The sequence below is a fragment of the Orcinus orca genome, chromosome 1 (genome assembly GCF_937001465.1).
Source record: "Orcinus orca chromosome 1, mOrcOrc1.1, whole genome shotgun sequence".
NCBI classification, from domain to species: domain Eukaryota; kingdom Metazoa; phylum Chordata; class Mammalia; order Artiodactyla; family Delphinidae; genus Orcinus; species Orcinus orca.
Genome location: NC_064559.1, coordinates 30479228 through 30500995, shown reverse-complemented (window position 1 = coordinate 30500995; position 21768 = coordinate 30479228). Strand labels below are relative to the sequence as shown.

The following is a 21768-nucleotide window of genomic DNA, read 5'->3' as shown; positions in this document are numbered from 1 at the left end:
AAAACAAAAAAGAAGCAGACTCACAGATACAGAGAACAAACTAGTGGTTACCAGGTTGATGAGGGGGTGGGGCAATATAGGGGTGAGGAGGGTTATTCTGCGATGATATGAAATCATGTGTGTGAAGCTTCTGAAAACTGTAAAGCACTATAGAATTTAATGAATCTTTCATACAGTAAATAAGTGAACTAATATTACAAGAAAGGGCTTCCCTGGTGGCGCAGTGGTTGAGAGTCCGCCTGCCGATGCAGGGGACGCGGGTTCGTGCCCCGGTCCGGGAAGATCCCACACGCCGCAGAGCGGCTGGGCCCATGAGCCATGGCCGCTGAGCCTGCGCGTCCGGAGCCTGTGCTCCGCAACAGGAGAGGACGCAGCAGTGAGAGGCCCGCGTACCGCAAAAAAAAAAAAAAAAATTACAAGAAAAAAAGAAGATAGTCTATTTAGAGAAATAATCAGCAGTTAAGTAGAGGATAAGCTCTCTTGTAATATATATATATATATTTTACTTCTCTGCTCTAAAACTGATTGAACTAAGAGAGTCAGGAAAAGTGGGAGCAATTAATAAACATTTATTTAACCAATTCTCAACGTGAGATAATTTAACAACTGGATTTGCCCGACCCTCAAATGTAACGGAACAATAGATTTGGGGCAGCTCTGCTGTTTCAAGTGCCCTTTCAATGTGTTTTTACCTAGTGTTCTATTTTGATAAAGTTAAAGCTAAACAAATACTCCTTACCTCAGAAACCTTTGTAAAAAGATATTACACCTTTGCAGCAAAGTGTTTTCAGATCTAAGCTAATCATTGATTTAGTGGGGTTTTTCCTTCCTCCTGAAGTGAAGCGGGTCAGGGCTCAAAGCTGTGGAAAAACCTACTGCAAAACCATGTGAAATACTATTTTGTGGATATAAGCACCGTGATGTAGCCACTATTTTGTGGATATAACACTGTGAAAGTGTGTTCTGTGTGGCACATTTGATTTAGAAATCAAAGAACGTTAATCTAAATGGCTCTATACATAATGTGACTGGTCTCTAATTTCTTACTAGGTAGTCATCTGGGTAAATAATTCCTAACCAAAGAAGAAAATGGCTCAAAAAAAAAAAAATCTCATAAAAGGACAGGAATCTGGAAAAGTGGGTAGTCTGTTCTCATTTCAAAAAATAAATTCCTTTTAATAAGGACCTACTGTATAGCACAGGGAACTGTACTCAATACTTTGTAATGGCTTATATGGGAAAAGAATCTTAAAAAGAGTGGATATAGGTATATGTATAACTGATTCCCTTTGATGTACAGCATAAACTAACACAACACTGTAAATCAACGATACTCCAATAAAAATTTTTAAAAATAAATTCATTTTCACTCTCTTGTTCCAAAGGATGTCAACGCGTTTCTCCTCTGCCCTACAAATTCTTCCAGAATTCTCTCAATTAATGACCATTGCCACGACTCATGTTTATACGTCACGAGGTAGGGTATGCTCCCACGAAGAGTCAGCAACCTGAATCAGCTCTAATCCAGATTCATTGATACATTCCATTTTTAGAAGAGATTTTCTATTAAACGTTATTATGCAGGAACAGTCCGTGAAACCTCTGACTGATCATTTTATTTAAAGGAGATTCTTGACTTGTAGTTTATTTAGAAATAAAAACCACAAGACACTCCAAAATATGACTTGGCTCATAGAATTTGCTAGACTGTCTTTCCTCTCTACCTTAACTACTCCTCAAAACAAAAGTCCATAATTAATGCACAAAGGGACCCTGTTACCCGTCCATTCAACGAATACATACTCCTTTGGTCCCCTGTACAATAAATAAATGAATTTATTTCAGTTTTATTGATGTATTTAGTTGACATATGAAATTGTAAGATATTTAAAGTGTACATTGTGATGATTTGATTATACATCTACTTTTAAAAAATAAATTTTATTGAGTATAGTTGATTTACAATGCTGTGTTAATTTCTGCTGTACAGCAAAGTGAATCAGTCATACATATACACACATCCACTCTTTTTTAGATTCTTTTCCCATGTAAGTCACTACAGAGTATTGAGTAGAGTTCCCCGTGCTATACAGTAGGTCCTTATTAGTCACCTATTTTATATATAGTAGTGTGTGTACGTCAGTCCCAATGTCCCAGTTTATCCCTCCCTGCTGCATTTTGAAAGGATTCCCCCCATCTAGTTAATGAACACATCTACCATCTCATTTATTTATTTTTGTTTTGGCAAGAAACTTAAGTTCTTCTGCACAATTTATATAGTCATACCACCTCACAAATGAAAAACACTTGAGAAATTCAGTTCATGTTTTTAGCCATACTAGAAGCGAGTAAAATTCACTTTTTAAAAACCTCTCAAAACCTTTAAACTTTGTTTTGAATGTTGAGCTCTCGAGACTAAACTCTTCATCAAAACATTCTGCAAGGTCCCATTTGAAAGCCGACAAGTCCAGCTTAGAGGTAACCACTCACGGATGCGCGCATAGTACTGAGACCCAGATAGAGATCCTATTTTCCAATGTTCTTTCTAACGAATCCCTTCAGAGTTCTGGTCTTTTTACTCAGATGTGTAAGTCAAGACTGGGTAAATAAAATCAAACAGGAAATGTATGATCACGTAATAGTTTACAATGTGATTCTAAGAGGAAGGAAAAAACTGAAATTTTCCAATCTGAGGAGCCCCCAACCTTTATATCCTCTTTCATCGCACCATGGGAAACCCCTAACGTTTCTCATGAGATCACTGTGGCACCTGCATGTACACGAAGTACTACTGTTATCGGAGAGTCTGAATTCTCTATGAATCCTTCATCAAAACTGAAATAGAACTTAACAGCACTTTCTGCATAAACTGGTTGGATATGTGTATGAGACATTTCTTAGGGCAAGGAGAGCGGGGTCGGATAGGATGAGGTGTCACAGCGGCCAGTCAGTGAGCCGAGGCGAGGAGAAGGTGGACCACCCAGAGAGCATCTAACGATGCTGTAGTTACGTCTTGAGTCTACAGGCAGGACTATCTTTTGTCCCATGACCAATGAGGAATTATTTTTAGAAAGAAAACTCGGTGAAGGTGTCTGGGCTTCATATCTGTGTTATTCAATCTGGGTGGTCTACACTTAAATCCTATTGGACCACCACGCAGATTCTTTATCCCCACCTTCCTCCTAGCCCCAGTGATGACCTATGCAAGAAATTCCTTAGCAGACAGCAGATCAGAGGCACTTATACCTGAAACGAATGAGCTTAAGCTTCAGGAACCTTCCCATGTATGAGCGCTCTCCAGGCTCTTGAGGGAATCCAAGCAATTCTATGCACAAGGACTAAAGTTTGTAAAATGTGCAAAAGAGAAGATATTTTTGTTTTTGTTTTCATCGAGTGCTTCCCAAATTGTTTAAGTTTCAGGGTCCACAAAGCTGAGGTCAGTCTGTGTTGCAAGTGACCACTGACTTGGGCTAATAAGTGAGTGGGTAAGAAGGTGCTTCAACTGCAAAGATACTGGACAAAATAGTATCAGGGTTTTTTCAGTGCCTAGAAGTAAATTAAGTAAGGTGCTCAACAGTGGGAAACAAAGTCCTTTCGGAGTAGATAAAACACTCATTGCTGCTGGCAGGGTTATTGATTCTGGTATGTCTGGCATATTCATGCCCATCTATAATTTTGTAGGTAAATCCCTGGATTTGTCCAAACACCAACCACTGCTCTGCGCTGGGGTGAGAGAAGCTTTGGAAAGACTATAGCTTAGATTATCTCTGATTACTACTACAGAAAAAGTGAAAGCTGTTAGAAAAGCAACAAAGATAATGAAAGGATTGGAGATAAAGCTTAGAAAGAATATTTAAAATAACTAGCAATTTTCTCCTCATAAAAAGGACTGTGGAGGAAAACAAACTGGGTCCATGTCACGGTGGTGACTCAAACTTTGGGGTCAAATTCTAGAGAATCCATATTGAAGTAAGAAAAATCCTTTTAAAGGTTCGATGGTCCAAATCTGGTTTACGTTCTTGGAAGGGGAAAGTCACGTGGGATCAAGCAGTGAACGTCCTCAGCCACTAATTTTCCGGAGGTGCCACTCCGATTGAATTTGCATCCTGGTCAGTTTGTGTCGGCAGAAGGGTCCAGTCTTAACCAGACTCCTGTGTCTTGATTACTGTAATCAGTTTGAATCCCTTAATGACAATATCTGTAGGTTTTCACGGAGCTGCAACTCAACAAGCTGTAACTCAGTAACAGGTTAGAATCAAGCCAAGGGTACCCTCCTGTCTTGACTTTATGACAGAGGGGGTGACACTTCTGCAGAAGGAAGGGTTTAAGTTGCAAATCAAAGAGCATACTGACTGCTGCTAAACTCTGAAGTAGACTGCAGGGGAGTGTGGAGAATCCTGGCCTCTAAGAAGAGCTTGGATTCTTTATCTGCACGGGGTGGTTTAGTTGTGTTCTCCAGAATAATCAGGGGTTCCCAAAGCAGGCATCTAAGGACCAGCCCTGGCCTCTGCGTCTATCTGTCCCAGGAGCATTTTAGGAAGTTGGCAGCCCCTGCTCCCAGAGATGCTGGTTCCCCTTCCTTCTCAACAAATGGCTCTCAACGGCTCAAGCCAAAAACCCAAGTTGTGCTTGTCTCATCTTTTTCTCCCAAAGCCCCTTTGAGCAAAATTGCGTCGGCTTTACCTCAACCTGTGTCCTGAGTCCATCCGCTTCTCCCCATTCCCACCGCCATGCCCTGTCTAAGCCGCTGGGCTGCTGACTCTCCTACGCCCTTTCTTGCTTCCTCCTGACCCATTTCCCACCTACAGCCAGAGCAACATTTCCTATAATGAAATTCGATGAAGACACTCCATTGCCTAAAATCCTAAGAGTTCCTATCCCAAACAGAAGAAAATCCAAGCCCTACGTGGGCTGCACGTTGCCAGCTCTTTGACTTACGCACTTTGGCCTTCTCCACGTTTCTTGAAAATACCAAGCTGGTTTCCACCTCAGGGCTTTTGCACTTGCTGTTCCTGTGCCTGGACGGCTACATCTCTAGATTTAGCAAGGCTGGTTCTTTCCTGCTGTTTAGGTTTCAGTTCAAGCGTCCGCCCTTCACGTCCGTCTTCTCTGCAGCCCTCTAACTGCTCCCTCTCTTCCTATCTACGCTCCTCACTCATTTATTCTAACTGTTCACAGGATCTTTCTAGGCAGTTTATCATCTGCTTCCCTCCCACTACAAAGCGAGTGTCCATAAAAACGGTACCCAGCTGGTCTTGTTCACAACAGCATCCTCTGGTTTAGAGGAGGGCTTGGCGCTTAGTGGGTATTTAATTAGCATGTATTGAATGAATAAATGAATGATTCGAACAAATAATTTGAAAAGCTGGTATGTGATAACTCTAGATCCACTGGGCTAGATAGCACCCTCCCCCCAATAACGCGAATATAAACTGATTTGGTGCCACTAAATCCATGACTATGAAATAAACAGCAATAGATAAGTGTAAGGTTAGAAAGAAAAACCCTCCTGGTCAAAACACGTGTTATACTGAAGAAATGTTCAAATGTCGCATCTGTTTAAATTAAACATGAAACAAAGACCAAGACCTCAAATATATCCATGTCACCAATTAACTGGAATTCACCTAGAAGGAAAAGGTCTATTGGAAAGAATAGCAAAAATAAACTATACAGAAAAGAGATCAACTATATGCCTTCTTTACAACAACAACAAGGTTTTAAGTGATACACAAAAAGAAATCATTGGAATGTATTTCAGCTAAATGCTGGGAAACGAGGGAAAACCACACCAAAGCTGAACTCAAAAAAGGAAACAGGGCTTCCCTGGTGGCGCAGTGGTTAAGAATCCGCCTGCCAATGCAGGGGACATGGGTTTGATCCCTGGTCCGGGAAGATCCCACATGCCGCGGAGCAACTAAGCCCGAGCGCCACACCTACTGAGCCCGTGTGCCACAACTACTGAAGCCCACGCACCTAGAGCCGGTGCTCCACAAGAAGAGAAGACACCGCAGTGAAAAGCCTGTGCACCGCAACTAGAGAAAGCCCACGTGCAGCAACAAAGACCCAGCGCAGCCAAAAATAAATAAATAAACAAAACAAAAAAGGAAGCAGTAGGCATTATGTCCAACAGTCCCTGTGGTACATTTCCAATCCCTCTGGGTCACCCCTTCTCAACTTCCCATGGTAGCCTCCCTTTGCCTTGAATAAAATCCTTACTTAAGAGCCCATGTGAGTGACCTTGGTCCCCTGTCCAGCCACCTCCCATGTACATGCTCACCTTCCCACCGCGGGAATTATGCCCTGGTCCCCAAAGTACAGTGCACAGGCCTTACGTTTTTGCACCAGCCGTTCTCTGCTGGGGACGCCTCCCTGACTCCCCTCACTTCTAGCTGCTCATCTGGTTGGCATCTCCCACTCATCCTCCAAGACTTCCCCCTCCCCTGCCCCAGGCTGGGTAGGCGCCCCCCAAGAGCTTACCCTACTTTCTGGACACACCTCCATCTCTCAGTTTTCATCATTATTGGACTACTGCCATGTTTCTCAGAGGTCGGCTTGCTGTCTATGAGAAGTCAATCGTCTTTTCCAGTTCCAGTACATTTCACACATCAGTGGAAGCACAGTCAGCTGCACAAGCTCTCAGAGTCAGGGTTGGCTGTGGTGTTTGGTGCTGCATTGACTTTAATTGAGAAAAGTGCCCAGGAGGATGTAACTTGTGTCCGGCCAGGCCCACTTGTCTCGTCTGCCATAATGTAGCAAGGGGACCGACACACAGTAGGAACTCGTTACAGGTTTGATGAACGAGGGGGTGAACAAGTGAATTCATAAATGAATAAAAGCTGAAATCTGTCCTAATCCTAGGTCACAACTCATCATTTATGCCAGAAGTGTTTTACAGGTAGCTTGAGAGTGGGATTCAACCCGAAAGAAAAAAAAATGCTACGTCCTGGTGAGTGAAATGCAGGTGTAATATGTTTTGATTCTTTTCAAAAGCCAACCCTCAGCTGAACCCATCCGAATACATGACTGGAATGAAGTTATGTTTTCAAGATTGTGACATGTCATTGATAAAACCATAAAAGGAATTCTCAATGGTCAAATAAAACTCCTTTGAAAACATTCATAACCACAAACCCCAATACATGAGTGCAAACTATTAATGCTTTTAAAGCAAGTTAGACCCCACAAAAGTGAGGGCTACCGTTTGTACTGCAAATATCTGGCATGATTTAAACCTAATATAAACAGTAATACTACTGTCCCCAAGCATCTTCCCTCCTTAATTTACTTGCCGCACAGATCCAGAGTTTTTTTTTCCTCCGAAACTGGAGCAAGAATCAATTAAAATGTATAATAATGTGTTAACTAGCTATTACAGCAATTAACATTAAGGGGCATTTCAAGCTCTGAGTTTTTAGCAACAGAACTGTTCTTTCTTCCCTCTGTAAGGTTCATAATTGAAGAGAGAGGCCTTTCATCAGCTCCACGAGTTACATTTCCCGCTTTGATAACTGTACAAGGAAAATGTAAGGTACTTCAAGCTCCCCAATTATATTTGATTAGCTAGTCAAAATAATATAACAGCTTTCATCACCCGAAGGAAAACTTTTGAAGAGTTCTGTTGCCAACACTTCTGCACAAACACTAATCTATATCATTATTTTACAAGGGGAAATGTAATATTTAGTAGGTTTCTTTTTTCTTTTAATTAGGCAATAAGCCAAGCCTCTTATCCATCACGACTACAGATCCAAAAAGCACAACCATGGTGCTGGGATGTGTGTGGTAAAGGAGGATTTGTGGTGATGTTAGACGAGGCAAGATACAGTGGTCAAAATAAAACAGGTCTTAGAATGAGCCAACATTTCAGGGAACACATCTGAAAACAGGATATGTACTCAAAACTCTGTGATTATATACACACAAGCTCTGCCCGGGGGAACCACGTGGGACCCAAAACCTATCCACGTGGGACCCAAAACCTATATGTGAGTGGAATTATTTTTTACCAAATGAATGTGAGTGTGTCTGTATCAATCACGTCAGGAACACTGCTTAAGAAGACATTGAAATCCTGAGAATCTTCCGATTACCAATTAGCAATTTGACGTCGCTTCAAAGTGAAGACAGAATGTTATCTCTGCTGCCTTACCCCCATCCCTCCCAACCCGTCCTCCTCCACACCTTGGGTGTATCCATTCAACACGGATCTGGTACCTTCTGTGTTTCATCCCCCCCTAAAAAATTTAAATGAAATAATTATCCTGCTCTCACAGGTAAAGTATTCTGTAAACAGGGTATTTAGAAATGTGATAGTCAATTCACCGGAGGTGGTCCCGCCGTAGACTTCAAAACTCAACTCTGTGAGCCACTGGATGAAAGGCCAGCTATCTCCGCGCTCCCCAAATGAAAGACAAGAGGCACCCATCTGGGGTTACCTTCTGCCTTTGCAACGCTCTTATTGTGCAATAAAAGACAGACTTTAGACCTACTGGCCAATGAGTCCATTTGTCATGTAAAGAAAAAGCATTCTTACGGAATTAGAAGTCGGATCAAGGTTGGTTGTAAAGTTAATCCCAAATGTTGTGTAATCCTGGTGACACTTCTAAATATTCGAGCTAACGTGGTGTTCTTTTAGTTTCTGGAGAGAAATGAACAGCAGCACGGCCCAGAGGTCCTGCGCACTTCAGATCTGTGCAATTTCTCCTCCAAGTGTTTGGCTGTCCCTTCAGAGGACGCTGTACGTGAAGAACTCACACACTTGGTCCTGGGAGGTCGGAAACGTGGCATTTGAAAATGATTTCCAGGGAGGAAGTTCAAAGGAAGGGACGCCTTGGCACCTTTGTGGGACTGTGTGGAGATGTCGCTACACAACGTACATAGGTAGCGGGGCCTTGCCACGCACCGCTGCTGAGAAACAAGGAGAATTTCGAAGCTGTCTTGGCACGGGCGTTACAGGGTACACCCAACAGAAGACCCCGCTGCGTGGGGTCCCCTCACCCAGAGACAGGGCCACATAGACGTTCCATCTACGTGGAACGTGCTTGAATGCAGCCCACTCCTAGGGTCTATGTACTCAACTGTTTCCCATCCTCAGACCTACGGGGCTCGGGTGCTCTCCTGGTCCACCACATTCCACCTGCAGGGAAAACGCAGATGCAGCCGAGGACAGGGGTCCCAGGGACCACGATGCTGTACAAAGCAATGCCTGCAGGTGCCTCTAGGAAGCTGAGGCATCCCGAGGGAAGGAGGAGAAGCCATGTGAGTGAGAAAAGAGAAAGGGAGTCTGGGCAGATTGAAAAGGAGAGATGGAGGTGAAGGAAAGTGGAGAAAATCAGGAAAATGATACAGAAGGTCCGAGTGTCTCCAGAGAAGCTGGCTGGGGACCCATGAACAGGCGGCCTGAGCTTCGCCTGGTGCACGGAAAAGGCAGAAGTGCAGAGAGAATTAGGTTTTAAGCATCAGTCATTTAAGAAAGACCCAGCTGCTGGCAGAGGTGATGCCGTGTACGTCTCTGTTCTCGAGTGTGGGTGGTATTCTTGGGTTAGACATTAATGTCTTTAACGTGAACAATAGCACAAATGCCCAATTTCCATGCAGCCATTCTGCAAATGGATGTGGAGCCCTCAAAGACTTGTATGATCGACTTCCCAAGTCGTCGAAGAGTAAGTAGGAGTACAGTCATCCTTCACTTACCCAGGAAAATAGGAAGACCTGTTTTACCTCACAGGTTCAGAGGGCAAAGTCCTTCAAATTGTGTTAAGGAGTGTCACACACGAGTCATGTTTGTGGCTTTGTCACCCATAACCTGACTCTGTATAACAGCAGACACCGTGGGCAGACAGGGTCCTGGGGCTCAGGGACTCAGGGAGCTCTCCCTCCCCCACACTGAGGAATGAACGTCTCGGACTTTCTGTAAGATCTGTGAGCAGTTCGTGTGCCCTGCTGGGCAGACGCAGGTCTTGGAGTGAGCATGGACCCTCGTTGTTCTCAGCAAACAAGTGTGTACCTGCTTCTAAGCAGACAGACTGATGCACCTGCCTCTACTGATCACGCGGTAGGAAGCGGTGCTGGGCACTGGCGGTGGGGCGGCGGGGACAGCCTGCCCAGTGTCCCCAAGTCGAGAAGACCGCACCCCTGCTGCACCCGATGGCCTGGTTCTGCGGCCCCCCCAGTTACGGCCCCTTTTACGGATGAAGGTTTAGAATCTCCAGAGTCTGCCACCAATGGCAAACTCATCTTCTCCAATGCAAACGGTTCCGGATTCCAGCCCTACAAGGTGGCCCTCCAATTAAAAAAAGAAAGAAAGAATTTACATGTTCTTGGGCCAATTTAAGAAACTGCTCTCTGTAGTTTAAGAGTCATAGAGGTCCTTTAAGACCTATTGTAAAGCGGTATTGAGATGGGCATAGTTTACAAAAGACCGCCATATACATTTTTTGTTTCGATGACATTGTTACCACTTATTAGCCATGGGACTTGGGGCAAATCGGTGAAAATCTTTAGGTCTTGGTAGCCTACTCTGTACCCTGGGAGCAAACATGCCCGTTGCCCAGGGATTAATTAGCATTAAGTGAGATACAGTACTGGTAAAGCACTTAACAACGGTCTGACTCACAGTAAAAACTCAATAAATGGCGGGTATTCTTCTCACCTATTATCCAAACTCTGCAGTCGAGGAAAAATGGAAGTATTTTCTGTTAACCTTGAGTCTTCCCTAAACCCTCGCCTATTAATGGAGCTCCAACCTCCGGGGCAGGTTACCTGCTGAGGTGTTTTTTCCCCACGTCTTTGTCTCTTTCTCCATCTTTCTCATTCCAGATCCCCACCCATCCCCCAACCGATTCAAGTGCCTCGGTTAATTTTGCTGGTACTAACAGATTATTTGACTAAAAAACTTGGTTGTTTAAAAACCAAGTTAGCTTTTTTTTTTTTTAATTGAGCTGCATGAGCTGCTTATAAATTTTGGAGATTAATCCTTTGTCAGTTGCTTCATTTGCAAATATTTTCTCCCATTCTGAGGGTTGTCTTTTGGTCTTGCTTATGGTTTCCTTTGCTGTGCAAAAGCTTTGAAGTTTCATTAGGTCCCATTTGTTTATTTTTGTTTTTATTTCCATTTCTCTAGGAGGTGGCAAATACCGTATGCTAACACATATATATGGAATTTAAGAAAAATAAATGTCATGAAGAACCTAGGGGTAAGACAGGAATAAAGACACAGACCTACTGGAGAATGGACTTGAGGATATGGGGAGGGGGTAGGGTAAGCTGGGACAAAGCGAGAGAGTGGCATGGACATGTATACACTACCAAACGTAAGGTAGATAGCTAGTGGGAAGCAGCCGCATAGCACAGGGAGATCAGCTCGGTGCTTTGTGACCACCTAGAGGGGTGGGATAGGGAGGGTGGGAGGGAGGGAGACGCAAGAGGGAAGAGATACGGGAACGTATGTATATGTATAACTGATTCACTTTGTTATAAAGCAGAAACTAACACACCATTGTAAAGCAATTATACTCCAATAAACATGTAATAAAAAAATTAGGTCTTTAGAAGCATTTATTCTAATATGTAATTTTAAATGATTTTCTGTGCAGAATAGAGATTGACCGTAAGATTAATGGGTGAGCTAATAATAAATTGGAAAACCTTAATTTAAAGAAAAAAAAAAAAAAAACCAAGTTAGCAAAAGTACAGTGAGGTAACACCTAACACCGGTCAGAATGGCCATCACTAAAAAGCCTACAATGATAAATGCTGGAGAGGGTGTGGAGAAAAGGGAGCCCTCCTGCACTGTTGGTGGGAACGTAAATTGATACAGTCACTATGGAGAACAGTATGGAGGTTCCTTAAAGAACTAAAAATAGAGTTTCCTACAATCCCACTCCAGGGCATATATTCAAACAAAACTCTAATTCAAAAGGATGTACGCACCCCAGTGTTCATAGCAGCAATGTTTACAATAGCCGAGACATGGAAACAACCTAAATGTCCATCGACAGATGAATGGATAAAGAAGACGTGGTGTGTATGTATGTGTATGTATGTAATATATATATATATATATCATATATATACACACACACATATATATGTATATATGGTGGAATACTACTCAGCCATAAAAAAGAATGAAATAATACCTTTGCAGCAACATGGATGGACCTAGAGATTATCATACTAAGTGGAGTAAATCAGACAGAGAAAGACAAATGCCATATGATATCACTTATCTGTGGAATCTAAAATATGACACAAATGAACTTATCTATGAAACAGAAACAGACTCACAGACTTAGAGAACAGACTTGTGGTTGCCAAGGGGGAGGGGGTTTGGGGGAAGGGTGGATTTGGAGTTTGGGATCAGCAGATGTAAACTATTATATATAGAATGGATAAACAACAAGGTCCTACTGTATAGCACAGGGAACTATAGTCAATATCCTGTGATAAACCATAATGGAAAAGAATATGAAAGTGAATATATATAACTGAGTCACTTTGCTGTACAGCAGAAATGAACACATTGTAAATCAACTATACTTGAATAAAATAAATTTTTAAAAATTAAAAAATAAAAACCTAGTTAACAAACTTTTATTAATCAATTAACTCCGTGTCTCTTCGGGCCCATAAGGGAGGGATGGACGTGTCCTCTGGAAGGACCATGTTATGTGACAGCAGTGGTCAAGGGCTTTCCCTCTCCCTCTCTAAGACCAAAGGAGACCTTGTCCTGTCCTCATTTCCCGGAGCTGCCCTAAGGAGTGGACCAGAAAAGGGCCCGAGGCACCCACTCCTAGTGCAGGCAAAGAGTGAGCACCCAGTAAAAGGGACCTCTCTTCCCTTCACCACCTGACCTTGAGCAGAGCAAGGAAGATGCCCATTTTCTTCCTACCCTCATTGTTCATTTCAGATGCCTGACAGTGGCCCAGCCAGTTAAACACGGGTTCCTTGGGTACGGCTGGCTATTCCCATGCTCCCCACGATGCTGGTAGATAACAAATAGATTAACAGGGGGCTTCCCTGGTGGCGCAGTGGTTAAGAATCCACCTGCCAATGCAGGGGACACAGGTTCGAGCCCTGGTCTGTGAAGATCCCACATGCCGCAGAGCAACTAAGCCCGTGCACTACAGCTACTGAGCCTGCGCTCTAGAGCCTGCGAGCCACAACTACTGAGCCCGCGTGCCGCAACTACTGAAGCCTGCACACCTAGAGCCCATGCTCTGCAACAAGAGAAGCCACCGCAATGAGAAGCCCGTGCACCACAACGAAGAGTAGCCCCCGCTCGCCGCAACTAGAGAAAGCCCGCGTGCGGCAACGAAGACCCAACACAGTCAAAGATCAAAAGGAACAGGAAGCATATCGGGCGTGTGAACAAGCAAACCCGGTATAAAGCCATCGTCATTGCTTCGACCAAATCTCCTGGCCTCCCAGGGAGGAAACGACTAGCGCCTGGCTACGCTGAAACCAAGCTTCGAGAAGTTAAGAGTCTAAACCGAGTGTGCAGTCTGCAGATGCATCCTCTCTAAATAAAGCAAATGTAATACTTTAAAAAGGAACACAGAAGGTGGAGAAGCCACACCTCCGCAGTCAGGGGGCCATTTCCACCAAAGAACAACACCTATAGCACAAGCAGGTATTGATGGGACAGTGACCAAGAAGACTTTAAAGTCTTAAGAATGGATTTCTCAATCAGTAACCGACATGGGTGCAGTAAAACCCATGCCTGTACAAGCAAGGGAGGCTACAATCATATACATTCTCAGCACCATCAACCAGCCCAGAGGCTTCTGTGCCAGGTCTGCCTGGAGGGCATCACAGAAGCAGACGTCTGATGCCTGAAGAGCCCCGAGTCATGGAATCAGAACATGGAATGTTCCCTCCAAATTCAAAGGCAGAAGAAAACTTCCCAGCCCCAGCGGAAGAAAAGCCAGTTTTCTCATTTCCTTGTAAACCTACGAAGGGTCGGTTTCTTTTCTTCTGATCTCTTTTTGATGAGTAGGTTGAATGGTCATAGATATTTTAATTTGCCTTCAGATAGAAACACTTCTCCCCTCTTGATGGGAAATCACTTCAATGCTCATCATTTGCTTCCAGGGGGAACTACTTTGCATCCAAAGAAATGAAAACACAGGTAAGTAAAGTGACAAACTATAATTCTGGGTATGTGACCCTGAACCCCAAAGCTCAAGGGGAATCAAAGGGGAGCAGGACGGCGGGTGAATGTGGGAAAACATGATGCATGCACTGCCCCCAACACACACACACACACACAAGAAGGGTTAAGCAAGTCCATTAAACATGGCTTAAAATTGGGGCAAATCCATAAAAAGGAATGAAATTGGGTCATTTGTAGGGATGTGGATGGACCTAGAGTCTGTCATCAGAGTGAAGTAAGTCAGAAAGAGAAAAACAAATATTGTATATTAACACATATATGTGGAATCTAGAAAAATGGTACAGATGAACCTATTTGCAGGGCAGGAATAGAGATGCAGACGTAGAGAAGGGACATGTGGACACGGGGGTGGGGGGGAAGGGGAGGGTGGGACGAATTGGGAGATTAGGATTGACATAAATACACTACCGTGTGTAAAACAGATAGCTAGCGGGAACCTGCTATATAGAACAGGGAGTTCAGCTCAGTGCTCTGTGATGACCTACATGGGTGGGACGGGGCGGGGCGGGGCGGGGGGGAGGGGGCGAGGTCCAAGAGGGAAGGGATATAGGTTTACATAGAGCTGATTCACTTCGTTGCACAGCAGAAACTAACACAACATTGTAAAGCAACTGTACTCCAATAAAAAGAAAAAAATAAATTGGGGCAAATCCAGCGAAATCTCAAACCGCAGACCTACATGGGTTGGGAGAAGTGAACTAAGGCTTGGGAAAAGTGATCTAGGGTGTTAAAAATAAATAAATAAAACTCTGCTCAAAAAGCTTCCGCACCAGAGCAGAGAGAAAAGACTTGCTCCCACCCCCAGTCTCCTCACTTTCGAGAAAACTGGCTTCGGCTCGGCTGAATTGCTTTGGCACCAACTCCCTGAGCCTCTGAGCCCTATTTTCCACAGGAACACTAGTTATGTGTTTCACTCAGGATTAATTTAGAATTTTTTTTTTTTACTCCTCCATGTATCAGAATCATTCACGGAGGGGAAGTTCTTCTATACCCATTCCCAGAATCCTCTGAAGACATCTGGTCTCATTAGAAGATCAAATAAAGCCTCCAGATTCATTAGCTGTTCAACAAAGTGGGAATTATTTTCTCACTGCTCTTGTGTTTATGAGATACTCAAGACGCAGATGAGAGAAAAATAACGGAAAGAAAAAAGCACAATCTTCTTGACTCACAAAGACAGTGCTTTCTATGATATGGCAGGGCGGGGCGGGGGGAAGGGGGGATTCTGGAATTTGCTCTTAATTTCCAAAAACACAAGGAAAAGTCAAAAGTATAGGCCACTGTAAGACAGATGGGGTTTAAAGATTTGAAGGGAGGGACTTCCCTGGTGACGCAGTGGTTAAGAATCCGCCTGCCAATACAGGGGACACGGGTTCGATCCCTGGTCCAGGAAGATCCCACATGCCGCGGAGCAATTAAGCCCGTGAGCCACAACTACTGAGGCTGCGCTCTAGAGCCCGCGAGCCACTACTGAGCCCGCGTGCCACAACTACTGAAGCCCGCGCACCTAGAGCCCATGCTCCGCAACAAGAGAAGCCATCGCAATGAGAAGCCCACGCTCTGCAACGAAGAGCAGCCCCCGCTCACCTCAACTAGAGAAAGCCCGCGTACAGCAATGAAGACCCAACGCAGCCAAAAAAAAGAAAAAAGAATTTGAAGGTATAGCGAATGTACGATACTACCCCCAAAATATCGTCATACTTCAGTAATTCGTGGCCCATCTATCAACTGTTTGCAATCCTAAATTCTCTTCTTTCCTATTTTTGCAAACATACATAAAAAGGAGCCCTTGCTGTCACACCCAGCATCAAGGAGGACCCGGGACATAACTTCCTTTAGCCATTTTCCTGCTGAGCAGAACTGCACGTGGTTGCCGCCCCTGATTCTCCCCAAGAAGGGCTGTGAGCAGAGGGAAAGGCACTCGGAGAGCTCTGGACACTCCTCCAGGGCTCAGAATTGCCGGCTGGTAGATGCACTTCACTGAATGATGCCCCAGTGGCCTGCGAGAATTATAGTAGCTTTCTAAAGTGACTCACTCACTCCCAGGGGGTCGTCTGGGCTCAGAGAAAATCTATCTCCCTGATTATTTAGTGATTTAGTAATTGGGTGGTAGTGATGGACTTCTGATAACGTGGAGATTTGCTTTAGCTTCACTTGCAAAGGCGTGTATTTCTGGAGTCAAAGGTTACACGGCTTCTTTGTGTGTGTGCATTGCGGGGTGGGGGGCAGGACTGCGGAGAAGCACAGCTTCTTGGAAGCTGAATCTACCAGTCCCAGTTCTGCCCTTCGGTAGCTGTATAATCTGGTACAAGCCACAGGCCCCCTGCCTCAGCTTCTTCGTATGTAAATGGAGGGGGGAGAATCAAACGACCCCCACCGTCTCTTCCAGATCTGGAAAATCTGTGGTTTCTAGGCAAGGAGTATCATTGGACGCACAAGCGCTGTTTGGAAACCTACTAGTTTCAGGGTGTTAATTTCAGCTTTTCCATGCCATGATTATGGCTAGAGACCAGGATTGTTCCTTCCTTACAGGTATAGAGAAAAACGAAACCGCTCACTTGCATGTATCCTCTATCTCTGTTTCCCTGCTTGTCATCCAGCTCTGAAATTGCACGCTTTCTATGAGTATATTGCTTTTTTTTTTTCTTTTTTTGCTGTTCATGTGCTATGTCTCAAGATACGTGTTTGGGAGTTATACTTTCCTCTTTCCCGTTCCAATATTTTGAATGGGAACCAGAATATCCCTTTTTGCACCTTGTAACTAAGTAGAAAAACAAAACAACCCACCAAATTTCCTCTGGCCCTTCTGATCCCTTAAATAGTAAACAAATGGAATCTGTATTCCCTCTTCTTATCCACGGAGAGAGTCTAACTTGTCCTGGGAGAGTGTGCAAGGGGTCATTTGCAAAATTGCCTTATTATCCTATTACTCTCCGGGAGCAAATATGTGCCTTTTCATCTTGGGGTTGTAGAGGTATAAGCAATCTGATCTGCCCTATAAGTGTATCGCTTGATGGGTGATTTGCAGTGAAGTTAACAAGAAAAAGACAAATGTGTGAAGGGGAGCATTCATCTTCCCACACGATATTTTAAAATCGCAAGGTTAAAAAAAAAAAAAAAATCACAAGTTTTGCAGGAAGGTAGGCAGGGACCGGGCTGCAGGTTTCGGGGATGTCTTGGAGGCCAGGCCGGGAGGGAGAGGTCTTGTCCAGGAGTCATTCTTAGTGGTGGCAGGTAGACAACGCCCAGCAGAAGGTCCATGACACCTTTCCAGGAGCAGCGTTTCTTGGACTGCTGGTTATGCCTCATTAGTGGGTCGTGAAATCAATTTAGTGGGTCATGACCAGAAATTTTTTAAAAGCATGAAATAAATTAGACTAAAGCAGAACAGAACAGAAAATATCAGAGTGCATGGCATGGACAAAATCATGTACTGTCTAGTGGAACTCTGGCTCAGTTGTACGCGTGTGTGCGTTGTGTGTGTGTGTGTGTGATGTGTTTGGTACACCAGGTTTCAGGGTAGAATATATTTCTTACTGCAGGTCTTAGTTCAGAAGTTTGAAACCCTCTGCCCTGGAGAAATACACGGCAACACACGTCTCCATGCTGGCTTCAAACGCCTTGGTCTGGTTTCCACAAAGTAAATTTATAAACAAAGGAAAAGGAATTCTTCTGAAGCAAATGGTCACCTCACAGCTCCATATTTAAATGACCCCTAAGTTATTCTGAAATTCTACTTCTCTTTCTCTGGAAAATACTTAAACAGAATCAGTGTAAGCCCAAGGCAAATGGTGAAGTGGGTCCAGTTTGTCTTTTTCTCCTGGGAGCACCTCCCACCCCTTACAGGTGTCACCCCCAGGGTTTATATCTGTTCCCTCTTTAAAGCATATTCTCATGAAAGACTGATAAATGCCTTAAACAACAGTATAAATGACTGACAGTGCTTTAGTATGTCCCGTTCTCAAAAGTGTTTACATTTTAGCCAAATATGAACTCTCATGCCCTAGAAAGGAATCTCATACAATTTAATTACAGGAAAAAGAAAAGAGAAATTTGGAGAGAGTTTTTTCCTAGCACTCTTAAAGTCCTACCTGGGGGGCTCTATATTCACTTGATAACCTTTCCCCACGCTTTTGTGAAACAAACTTCAACAGTCTTTTTTTTGGAATAGATATTTATGAAATTGTCTTTTATCATAAAATCTCTGAGAGCAAATATTTTGTCTTATTCCCCTTTGCATCCATCCTACACCAACTAACCGCCCGACAAATTTGAGGTCCTCAATTGGTAGCAGTTAATGACTATTATACAATTTTACTTTCTGCCACACATGTGGTAATATTGTTTTCCAATGTCAAACTAATCAGAGTACAAGTGCATGTTTTTTTCCTGAATATAAGAGTAATACCTCCACACACTTGTCATAAAACAATAAGAGCAATTTTAAAATAGCACCAATTTATTAAGTATATAATATAGGCTGGGTTCCTAGGACTAGAGGCTTTGCCCATATAGTCTCATTTATTACTCTAAAAACCTCAGTACACGTATTGCTATTCCCATCATACCCTCCATCACCCCCCAAACACCACACCTACAACTTTACCTACAAGAAAACTAAGGCTCAGAGATTGAGGACCTGCCCACAAAGACAGTTACTAAGTAGCAAAGATCTAACGCAAACTGGTTTCCTCTGACTTGGAAGGCTGTGCTTTCCTCACTTGTACATTTCCTAACATTTCGGCTGTATGTAAAATTCTCATTTTCATTTTCATTTTCCAATGTCTTACCTGTTCTCTTAAGGGACAAAGTCGTGAACCTAAGAGCACCAGGAAGCTTTGGTTTGGTTTGGTTTTTAATGATAAACAGCGCCCTGACTATCCCAGGGTGGTTCCACACTCAGAGGGTTGGGCCTGACAGCTAACAGTGCATTCTGCTTGCTCCCCACCCCCCCCCGAGTGATCCCCCACCATTAGCTGTCTGTACGCGCGGCATGGAGGCCTAGAGGGTAGGGCTGGACCGGTCAGCATCCTAACAGCAGGCTGGGGGTAGCCTAGTAACTTACTCGGATCCGTTCAGATTAATTTTTTTGTTGCAGATCACAGTGCCAGGTGAAGACGGCCACGGAAAGCGCCGTTTTCCGTTTGCACGTGGCTTCCACATTCCCCAGCCCATCCGCGCACACACACAACTTTAAACAGAAACCTTTAAATTAAAAGTCTGCTTCGTACTGTCCTTCTCTCAGAGATTTTTAAATCTCCTCCCAAAGTCCTAGGTGTCTGAAGCAGCCACAGGAAGAGGAAGAAATTGATTTTGTGACAGACTAGAAATCAAACCCAGGATTCAGTTTTGTTTTCAACGCAGAGAACGAAATCACTGACCACCAAATACAGTTTGGTACTCTCAGATCCCAAACTTCCCTATAACTTTCCCATATTAATTCGGTCTTCAGTTTCAGGAAATAAAATAATTATGTAGTTAAACAGAGATCCTTAGACAAACAAGGGCTGTGTTTACAATGTACCAATCCATTAAAATCAACGACAGACATTGATTATGAGTAGCAAGGCCCAGCCAGGTAGGCTAGCACTTGCCATGGGCCCTTTCCCCAGCCGACAGCAGTAAACATCCTATTGGAATCTGCTCCGAAAACAAAGGCTCTACCAACCTAATGTCAAGGTAAACAGGTAGTAAATACCTACTTGCTAACTACTAACCAGTGGTACCACTTGTATTCTTTAGCGTCTAAACACAACTAAATGTTGGCCTTGTTTCCTTCTAACTTGGCACCATTATAACAGAGCTCTTTACTTGGTCATCTTTTAAAAGTTTACTAGGTTCTGTTTCACACTGGCTTCAGTTCTTTAGCCATAAACCATCTGAGGTTAAAGGGAGTAAGTAGAGACATTCTCCTCCTCGGAAAAGAAAAACCAACCAACTTTCCCCTATTTGACATGAAATGCCATGCCCCCAGACGAAGAGCTACAGAGAAGAAAAGCCCCGTAAAGTTAAGTTGCAAATACTTCTGAAGTCAAGGTCGAAAACATCATCTTACAAAGAAGAAAAGTAAGGAGAACGTGTTTTCCGCACCAAGACCCTATGAAGCAGGGACAGAGCCGGGTCTCCCAGAAGGGGCGCTCTAAGCTCCGCGGGCTGGCACGTACCTTGAGCTCCCGGAAGAAGACGCTACTCCGGGCCCACTCCACGATGGAGAAGAGGGTCTGATCTGCCATCTTGCACATGAGCCCGAACGTACTCAGCCTCTCGTGTTTGCTGCGGTTCGCCTGCTCCTGCTGCAAATAGGCCATGATCTTGGCCTGGACCTGGGGCTCATCGGGCTCACACTTCAGCAGTTCCAGGATCAGGTGGGGCATGCTGGCGGGGGAGCTGGTCTGGTAACTGTCCATGTAGGAGTAGCCCATGATGGACTCCGGGGAGCTGGTGTAGGGGTCTGGGTACTCAGACTTGATGGCCCGGCTGGGAAAGTGGCTGTAGGTCTGGTACCCTTGCAGGCTGCCAGGAGGTGGCATTGTCATGCTGATGGGGGACGTTACAAAGGGACTGCGGTCGTAGTCTGTAGGAGGCAAGGCAGCATGGTTCAGAGGTAGGCCTTTGGAGACAGAATGGATGTTCTGAATTGCAGAGGAGATGCTCAGCTCGGAGGGCATGGCTTGGATCACCTGAGACATGGCTTCTAGCTTAAGTCCATTGGCTCGGATGAGGGCTTTTTTCTGCTGCTTCAGGGCCCTGTCCCTCTTGTACATGGGCCCAAACTTATTCCTCCCTCCACGCATTCGGTCCGCCCTTACCGCTGTTGGGGTGGGGGAAGAAAAAAAGAAAGTAAGGGTAAAAATAAGATGTAAATTATTAGCATTCTCCAGATCTCCAGATAGTTAGAAAGGCTGAAAATGGACCGGAAGTGGTCTGTGTGTGGTTGTTTTCACTACAATAGCCCACCAAGATTCCAAAAAAAAGCCATGTCCTCTTTATTTATGAATTCTTTCCTCCAAGTGTGTTTGTCATCAAAAAAATATTTCGGGGGGCTTCCCCGGTGGCGCAGTGGTTGAGAATCCGCCTGCCGATGCAGGGGACGCGGGTTCGTGCCCCGGTCCGGGAAGATCCCACATGCCGCGGAGCGGCTGGGCCCGTGAGCCATGGCCGCTGAGCCTGCGCATCCGGAGCCCGTGCTCTGCAACGGGAGAGGCCACAACAGTGAGAGGCCCGTGTACCGCAAAAAAAAAATAATAATAATAAAAAATTTCAGATATGTAGGGACATATTAACCCTTTGGTGACTGCAGAGATTTCCTAATTTTTGCTACACACAGGAGATGCTTCATGTTGCTAAAGAAGAGGCTCAGGTCCTATCGTGCCAGTGACACTGTGATTCTCTTTATGGAAACCCAAACTGCTAAAAGGGAAAAAAAAAAAAAAATCAAAGGAGCCACTTCTGGATTAAATTGTGACTACTTTTCCTTAGAACATCTTCCTCTCTCAAAGTCTTTTGGTTAATTTGCTGCAAAAGTGTTAGGTACATGCTCTTCTTGGAAAAGCATCCTCACCTGGACTTGACGGGCACCCATCAGGTAG

At 44.3% G+C, this 21768-nt stretch overlaps 1 protein-coding gene across 1 annotated transcript in view; it reads right to left on the bottom strand.

Annotated features, from left to right (window-relative positions):
• Nucleotides 1-21768, bottom strand: part of NR5A2 (nuclear receptor subfamily 5 group A member 2) — a 127427-nt gene that overhangs the window by 86822 nt on the left and 18837 nt on the right. The window contains 1 exon segment of the mRNA XM_049703844.1: nucleotides 20344-20990. Within this exon segment, the coding sequence (XP_049559801.1) occupies nucleotides 20344-20990 (647 nt within the window).